Here is an 8,954-nt window from a genome sequence, read left to right as displayed (position 1 = left end):
ATTGGATCCTCCTTTGTCCTTAAGTATGATTACTTGGGGTGTACAGGGTCAGGGTTCCCTCGCATACAGAATTTGTTTAATTGAAATTAGACTGTATCCGTAATTGGATCCTCCTTTGTTATCCGCTAAGTTGACTTCGGTCGTGTATCTTTAATAGATCCTTAGTTGGGTTTCATATGGGGTTATAGGCTTCCCCTACCCGGTCACCTTGAAAAGTTAAATTTCCCGGGAGACCACGTCTCCGATCACGTAAATCACATCTTTGATTGCCGTGTTGCCAGCATGGTTGTCCTGATAGTGTAGTGGTCATCACACCTGACTAGTAACAGGGGGACGTGGGTTCAAATCCCGCTCAGGGCAAATTTTCTTTTCAAACATTTATTCTATTTAAGTATGATTACTTGGGGTGTACAGGGTCAGGGTTCTCTCGCATACAGAATTTATATATATATATATATATACACAGAGTAGAATGTCCCTAAAACAAGAGCTTTATCTAATATTCTACGGTACAAGAACTTCTAATTCAGACGAAACAAATCATGCCACTCAGTAGTTTCGATATTTTTGTTACGGAGGAAGTTCTCCAAAACATAATTGCCACTTGCGATGCAACCTCTAAAGATGGCCGCCTATATCGACAAGCAAGTGCACGGTCTAGGTCATTAGATTCTCAGTGTGAACGAAATATAACAATGAATGAATACCATTGGAAAACTGCATGAATCAACAAAACAACAAGAATTTTACTTCACGACAGAAATAAAAAGCGTCGTGCAGCGAATGGCAAACGCTCATGACAAATTTCTTTATTTCCATCCTTACGTGATGAATGTTTCCATTTTCGCCTATACCTTACATCCAAACCAATGATTGGTGGTGGAAGTCATCATAGATGAACATCGAAACTCTGTGCTAACATTGTTCCCCCAATAGCCACCAAAGTTGGCCTCGTTGTCAAGGAAACCGAGAGTCTTGCCAAACTGGCAGGTATCCTTATCACTTAAGTGTGTCAGAAATTGAGTTTCTGTCTGCCACCAGCCGGCTGTGCATTTTGTACAGTTATGTCCCCGGATGTTGATATACTCCACTTTCCGACATCCCCCACTGACATCGTATTTCATCGGATTCAGATTTTGAAAAGTGACCCTGACGTAATCTCTGTAATCCACTCCATAAGATGGGAAATCACATGTGACTCGCCAATGGCTGGACTGTGCTCGCACAATCCACATTCGACGCATACCAATTCTGTAGTTTTCCCAGTTTGGATAATGCTGGTTTTTAAAAGGTTTTTTAAAGAATGGTTCCTTAGCAAAAGCTTCGTTCCTTCTGCTCATGCTCTGTGACATAATTAGAGTCCAAGCCCAACCGGGTTCTGAACTGAAGTCGCAGTACATTTCGTAAAAGAAACACTCTGCTCTTCCCTGAATAATGTAATATCCTGATGTTCTTGCCCCTTGTTTCCAGGCCTCCCAGCAACTTTTGGGTCTCTGGGGAAATCGTTAAGAGAAAAATGTGATGGACTAGTCTTTCTTATGGCCGGGAGAGGGGGATGGGGGGAGAATTTTTATTGGGGGGATCACATAGTTTTCAAGGGGAATGGAGGGAGATCACTTGTTATCAACATAGTATGAAGGGGGAACTTTTGAAAAGTAACTGCCTACTAACCGCCGAAGCGTGGGGAGAAGGATGGGGGGAGGGGTCATAAAAATATTTGAGAGCCTTAAGGGGGAATCAGGTAAATTCAATCGTGACACAACCAAGCCCATCTAGCCCCTCCCCCCGGCGATAAATAGTTATCGATCCTCAAGAAGTTGAATACAGTTGTAGATCGTGCTTAAAAAACACGTTAGACAAGAACAATGTTTCATTACATTGAGCTATCCTAAACATGAAAACATGGACCTTAAATTAATGCTCTTCGTTTTTTCATTAAAATGTAACTTGAATCCACCACCGCCTCTATCTTTCATTATCACAAAATAAATTTTTAGATTTCGTGCGTACAACGCCAAATGTTCTTATGTGAATTTTATTCTGATTAAAGAAAACCCTTATTTCCCCAAGCGAGCGTTTTTTGTTAGTCGGCCAAATTATCAATGTTCTTTAACTTGACGAGGAAATTAGTCTAAGTGGCCAAGAGTACAGTAAAAAACCGAAATTAAGGGTAAAAATGACAGTTGTTTTCGACCAGCTGATTTTGGAGACAGCTGTTAATTCATTTCACAGTTAGTGCTACCCACCTTTTTCGCGTCATGCGGGATAAAGTGTTTTTAATTTTCGGGACTTGTGAAACACGAAATTAAAACCCCGTGATCTGTGAATTTTTTGCTTTTCGCGATATGTGTTTATCCGCGGTTTCGTGATGCGTTATGTTTACTTTTTGATATTCGTCAAACGTGTGCAGGACCCACCTCTTATATTAAGCTGATCAGAATTTTGTTTTATCTTAGTTTTCCTTCATCCTTAATATTACGTGTTATTGTCGACCTGGATTATTATCATTTACCTCTTCACAAAATAATTCGATGCTTTCAAGCCAGTACAGAACTACATGATGGTTGATTATTTTCTGATACCTTTCGGCAATCCGAATATGTAATTTTAGCATACGTAAGCCGCCATCAGAAAACCAACTGAAGATAACTCACCCGTTTCCATTTCACTTGAACGAAGACAAAGCCTTGTTTCTTCACCAAATGTCTTTTGCTGCTAAATTCACCGTCATTCAGCTCACAGATGCCTCGTCCAACCGCTGAGGTTTGACAATTATAAGATGTGCACCGTGGATCGGCCAGACACACATGCCCACAACCAAAAATCCCGCTTGTAAGTATTGATTTATAGGTATGCCCGGTTAAAACTTCGTTGTAATGCGTCACCCCATGGGATTCGCGGCAAAATTTTGTCTCTCTTGCATAACCACAAAGAAACGGCGCAAAAAGCATAAACCTGCCGAGGAGTGCACCAGCCATATTTTACTTTAACATCGCTTGACAGGATATTTTAATAGCTTTTACTTAAGCGGCAGGAACTGTTGCCAGTTTCTATATATAGCTAAAGTAATTACAATTATCTCGTAGACGTGATGCGCATTCAGTGGTTGCAAACCATTGAACGCTTTCACACCTGTTCCAGTTGGTCGAATTAAGTGTCAGCGTCGGTTCCAATATATATGAAAAGTTTCGATGCCAACAGTTCATTTCCCCCGAATAAGAAATATTGGTTTGGTAGGAGAATTTTCTGATAACACTTCATTGCTGAAAATACAGCGGTAACAGTTAAGCTTGTACTTCTGTAGTTCTGTTTCTTTAGTTCAAATTCAAAACAATGTTTGCAGAGACTAACAGAATTACAAATCCCTTTAAATGAAGCTCAGTTACAAAGGCTTATTTTTTATTGTTTTTTCTAATCCTTTGAATTGGATCCGGCCAGTAAAATTAATTGAAACGGACAAATTGCCTAATGGGGATTTATCTTATGAAAGTTCTACATTTAAACTTTTTCGATGCACCTGCCTGAAGTTTTTTGTAATTTTACGGTAATTCTATAAAAACTTATTACAATGCGTACCTTTTCTGCGCATAATCATTTTTCCGTTAGATAAAAGCAAGGCAGGCGCATTTTCAAAATGGCGCCTTCTAATCTGGCATAAGCTCTTTAATCGTTATTTTATCTTAAAAGAAAGCGCTCAGTATTTTCCATGTTTCCCCCTCCCCATCCCTCACGAATGTCACTGATGGTGGTGCGAGGAGCGAGGAGAAAAGATAGTAGAAGTTGTGTCATATCTGTTAATGACCTGAGTCAAACCTTGTATATCGCGCCAGGAAGGAGTAGAAATGAGAAGAAAAAGAAGAAATGATAATTGCAAGATCGGTAATTCGAAATCACGAAAGTCATACATCAATTTAAGTCCAGGAAAAAAGGGCCTAAATTTTTTTCATTTTCGTGGTTTCTGCTGTATGATAACATTTTTTGCGGTAATTCATATAGAGTCCCAAGTAGTCCAAATGGAACCCAGTAAAGATCACCCAAAAAAACAGTCATGCCAGGTGACTCACAAGGAACTCTTATTTTCATTCCACCTTACCAAGATCATGTGCATGTCTATCAATTTTGCTAAGTTAAAAAACAAAGTACAGGATAATGAATCTTTTCTAGAGGAATTGCTTTCTTGAACTCCCCGAACACTGTTTAAATTAATACTTCGTCTGAAGACTGCAAAATTTATTACGAATAAATGTCGCCAAATAGAAAAGCGCAAATGGAGTTGAAAGATTGTACATTAGGTGCGATTTTCAAAAAGAATAAAATACTAGTAGCGCAAAGCGTACATTTTGCCAACTTAATCACGATTATGAGCATCGTTTTGTGTTCATGGCAACCAATCAACGAGGCTCCTTGTCAGCGTTTGCGAAGTACAATACGCGGTATGGCAGACCTAATCTTGGTTTTCACGTGACGTCATCAAAATTAAAAAAAAGGAAATTATCAATCCTTTTGAGAATTTATAAAGGCTGATAGTTTCGAAAGAAACTGTTTGGGGCTGCGTCGGTGGGAGTAACGAAATAATTTGGATATATCAAAAAAGTTGAAATGGTAAATTGGCCACCGTAATGATTACGAAAGCTCCGACGAAGGGCTAACGCTCGAAACGTCAGCTTTTGTAATTATTACGGTGGCCAATTTACCATTTCACTTTTGAGAATTTAGTTTGGTTAGTCATTAGAACAGCTGAAGACTTATCTCTTTTCAAATTTTAAGTTTCGTCGTGTGATAAAGCACGGTTGAATTTCTAAGCTTTTGCGTGACACGATACTAAAATGGCGGCCGAGAATGATGTCACGTAGGTTAAAACAGTGACTTATCCGCTGAGATTTCGCATTCTGAGCAATCCTTGTATCAGAATTGGTACTCAAATAGCTATTTATGAGCAAAACTCGGTGACATATATTTTTGTCCTCTTCCGGCCGCCTCATTTGTGTCCCCCAGAGGAAAGCAAACATGGCGTCTCCATGCAAAACGTTATAGATTAAAAAAAAAACATTTCTTCTAATATCTGCACAGACCTGAATCTATGCGATGACCATTTGAATGTTCATCTTCTTTTATCTCTTTAACTCTTTACTTTATTTGTTGAATGGCTTTGATGATGGCGTGATAGTGAAAACTGGCAATAACCTGCAATAAAATGTCCAGAGAACAAAAGGCATTCTACGTGATGGTAACCAATAGCGTTGTAAAAGTGAAATATTAAATTTTCTCCTTGAGAAAACTGAAAACAACTATTATGCGGTGTGATGTTTACGCCTTCAGATGAACTAAACACTCAATAACATTTTGGTTCTTTTCAGTATTCATATAACTATGCTTTCAGAGACCTTATTCAATCTCATTCTTGTCAAAGTAAAGAAGTCAACGCGTTACATGACTCAAGACAAAGACAAATTCTTAGAACAATAACTTCCTGCGGGAGTCAGAAAATATTTCGCGCTCAAAGGCTGGTCTCTAGTTTTTCCCAAATATAGTTACCGATTTAATACTGCTAAAGATTTTCATTATTGATACCTCAGCACATTCAATGACTGTCTTCCTCTCAGATGAAATGAGTAACAAAGACCTGACCTGGTGCATCCAGAAAAGCGTAGAAATATTTGTTTCTGTTGAAAATTAATTTTATTTTATCTTTTTGATGAAAAGCAAGTAGGAGTGTAAAGCGTTTTTACCTTAAATCACGGGTTTCCTTCAATCAAGTTTGACTTCTACAGCTGATATCATACACTTGATTTTATCAATCGTTTCTAAAGGTTTATTCCGTGTACAGTTATAGTTTTTAAAATGAGCAAGCTTCATCATTGCCTCGTGATAAAGCGTGATAATGGGTTTTATTGTTGAGGTGTAAACAGAAAATTTCATGTTGTAAGCAACTACTGAGTTTTTCATCTATTTCTTTAAAATCAGACAACTTGAACGAAGCTTCTTAAATCTTAAATCATATATCTAAACCTGAAATTGGTATTCCTTGCTTAAGATGATAATTTCTGGCAAATGGTGACTGTTGATGTGCTTTTACTGAACAAATATAACAAAGGAACATTGAGTTCAAACAAATTTAAATTATAAACTAATCAAAACGATATGTATTTGATTATTTAAGCTCCGTCGTTTTAGTACGGCTTTGCGCGGCAAAAAAATGGCGAAGATGTTGTAAGAAACTCTCTCAAAACCCCTCATGTTATTTTCCTATCATGGAAAGATGGGCCATACCTTCTTTCTGGAAATTTCTCTGAGCACAGGTGAAAAAATTAATCAATCAAAGCCTACTTCTGAACCCAGTTATTCACACTGATTCGTTTAAGATTTCATGGTAGTTTTGAGAGCCCAAAGTGAAACGATCATTCTTAGTTAAGCCAATATACTACTTAAATAGCACATGTTTTGTCTTCACCGTTGAATCATTGTTTTGAATTTAACTTCCTTGCACTGAAGTCCACTGTGAACAGCTGATCGTGGCTTCCTTTAATCCGGCTCTGGGCTAAACCTGACTGTGTTCGCTTTATCATTTAAACTGGAAGTGAAGGCGTTATCTAATGTTAAATGCACCCAACCGTCTGATTGTCAATTCTATCATCCATTTGCTATGATTTTCAAAGTGTGAAGGACAGAAAATGACGATAAGGCGTTGTTTACAACGTTTTCGCTCTGAGAGAAGAAATCAGTAGTATTTTGAAAACTTGTTTAAGAACTCTTAAAACGAGGACCACCAAAATAAGCACAGTTTACGTGCAACATCTTACAAGGAGAGTTTTTCTTCTCCCATCCTCTTTTTTTTCTGTTATCACTTTATTTTCGCTTTACTCCATGAGATGTTTTGAAATAACATGGATTCTATGAAGTTATCTGATGTTTTCATTCTTAATTAGTGCTAGCTAAATGTGTACCGCTTAAACTGGCAGACGTTTCGAAGAACTAAGGTCTATTTCGACACGGAAGAAACCAGCGTTTCACTTTCAATTTTCAATCACATTCGGAGCGAGCAACAGAGGTTTTATTCAAACTGATAGTCTATGGAAATTTATTCGTTGATTATCTTTGAAAACGCCTTTAATCTACTAATCTCCCAAAGCCCTCTTTTGATTTCTACTCTCCCGAGCCGAAGCGTGCGATCAACGATCAATATCATCATGGCACTGAAAAGCGAATTTTGACAGGATTTATCTAAAGGATCAATAACAACACCTTCAACACTTGATTTTGCCTTGTTCGCGCAAAAAATCTCAGAGAAAATTTGTTCCAACGGATTTGTTACCAAAAGTCAGCCATGACTGAAAGAAGATTGGTAAGCTAGGATCGCAAATCATTTCAGTTAAATAATTTTCTCCTTACGACAATGAATTAGTCAAGAGAATGTATTTCACTGCTCTATTTTCATTAAAAAAAATTCGAAGCAAAGCAGGAAACCAGAGGCGAAAACTAAAATAGCCAGTTCTATTTCCTCGTCTTCAAAATAAAGATATTTTTCGTAAAAACATAACGTTTGGAAGAAAAAAAACTGATTGACCCTTTTAATGAACTTGAACACTCTATAAAGCGGATACTGACCTTCAAACATGACTAATAGGTTTTTAAAAAGCGGGGTAAATTGACGTGATAGAGTTGGGGGAAAAAATACGACCTGCATGCGTTTTCCAAAGAACACAACCTAATCATGACATTGATAAATCACTCTTTATCACTTGAGCCAAAGAAGGAAAACAAAAAAAAAAAGGATACGAAAAGTCGAAGAAAATAACTTTGACGCCAATTTGTCCCGCCTGATTGAAATTTCCCGCTGTGCTCTCATAAAGAGAGATTAAGAATAGCAAATCCCTCATTAATTTCAAACTGCTGTCGACGTAATCACGGCATTGTCACATATTTTCAAATGCTTAAATTGAACGTCAAGGACACGCGCTCAAAGCGTCGAGATCGCGTCAGAAGGAAATGGGAGTGTTTGTTCGATTTCTTGGTTCTACAAAGGTACTTTAGCGTTTTAAAACTTTTACAAAACGCTTTTAGAAAAACCTTTTTTGAAAACTGCGTTTTGATTAAATGGTGGCACAATGCAAACTCAAGTGAACAGCTACCTCTTGAGTGAAGCTCGCAATGTCGTGATTTTTTTTTTACCCCAATTAGCTTCAAGATGAAAAGAAATATGACACGCTGTGAAATGAAAGTAAATTAGAAAATAAACAATTATCGTTACATTACGTACTTGTCTTGGGGAAATTGTAGCCAAAATTGAAAATCATTTGACATATGAGGGGCTTTTCGACAGGTTGGAATTCTATTACCACTTTAGATTAATAAACACTTCGGAGATCTTGCTGAAGTGCATCTTTTACATTCAAGTATCCATTGTATTGCTATGACCCAGATTTTGTACAGAACAACTTTGTCGAACGAAAGCGAATACAAAATGGTCAATACTTATTTTCCACAGAATCCTGTTCGCACACAACAAAACTCTTATCAATTTACAGTCAATGATTTTTCTTTTCTTCACGTTCTGAAGGAAGACACCCCATAGATTCTAAGTATTAGAGGGTCGCGAATTTTCCCGTAAATTACGCTTTAGTCATGTCCTAAAATTGTCACTAACACTTTTCTAATGTAAAATCACCGCCAAAGTTCCGGCTTAATTCTGCCTTGCAGGCAGTTCGTCTAATTTCCGGCCCCAAAATCATAACGGTCATCACTTCTGAGTGAAATTTGATTGTTACAGGTCCTGATTGTAATTTATTGCTTTTGTCATTCATACTTCTGCTTCCTACGAATAGAAATAATGCCATCAATGTCGTGAAACGGAAACTAGGGGCGTCGTTCGCATTCGCGGTGCGTCTTCCGTTGTCGATTTCGCGGCCCACCCTCTTCAATTTGCATGATAAGTGAACACTCTGGATATACCAAGA

The 8,954-nt window shown here is 37.8% G+C and overlaps 1 protein-coding gene across 1 annotated transcript; it reads right to left on the bottom strand.

The window, feature by feature from the left end:
* Window positions 1-200: 200 nt before the first annotated feature.
* Window positions 201-3,551, bottom strand: LOC148735621 (uncharacterized). The gene is made up of 2 exons (XM_088754749.1): window positions 2,655-3,551; window positions 201-1,493 (listed from the first exon to the last, which is right to left on the bottom strand). The coding sequence occupies exons 1-2, from the start codon at window positions 2,976-2,978 to the stop codon at window positions 849-851; spliced, it is 969 nt and encodes a 322-aa protein (XP_088610875.1). The 5' UTR covers window positions 2,979-3,551; the 3' UTR covers window positions 201-848.
* Window positions 3,552-8,954: the final 5,403 nt, after the last annotated feature.

The sequence above is a fragment of the Stylophora pistillata genome, chromosome 3, assembly GCF_964205215.1.
Source record: "Stylophora pistillata chromosome 3, jaStyPist1.2, whole genome shotgun sequence".
NCBI classification, from domain to species: domain Eukaryota; kingdom Metazoa; phylum Cnidaria; class Anthozoa; order Scleractinia; family Pocilloporidae; genus Stylophora; species Stylophora pistillata.
This window is presented reverse-complemented; position numbering and strand designations above follow the sequence as displayed.

Excerpts from the sequence above, each read along its gene's own strand:
- LOC148735621 (XM_088754749.1), bottom strand. The coding sequence starts at position 2,978 with ATGGCTGGTGCACTCCTCGGCAGGTTTATGCTTTTTGCGCCGTTTCTT. Across the intron at positions 1,494-2,654 it reads TTCAAGTGAAATGGAAACGG|AGACCCAAAAGTTGCTGGGA; the intron begins GTGAGTTATCTT and ends CGATTTCCCCAG.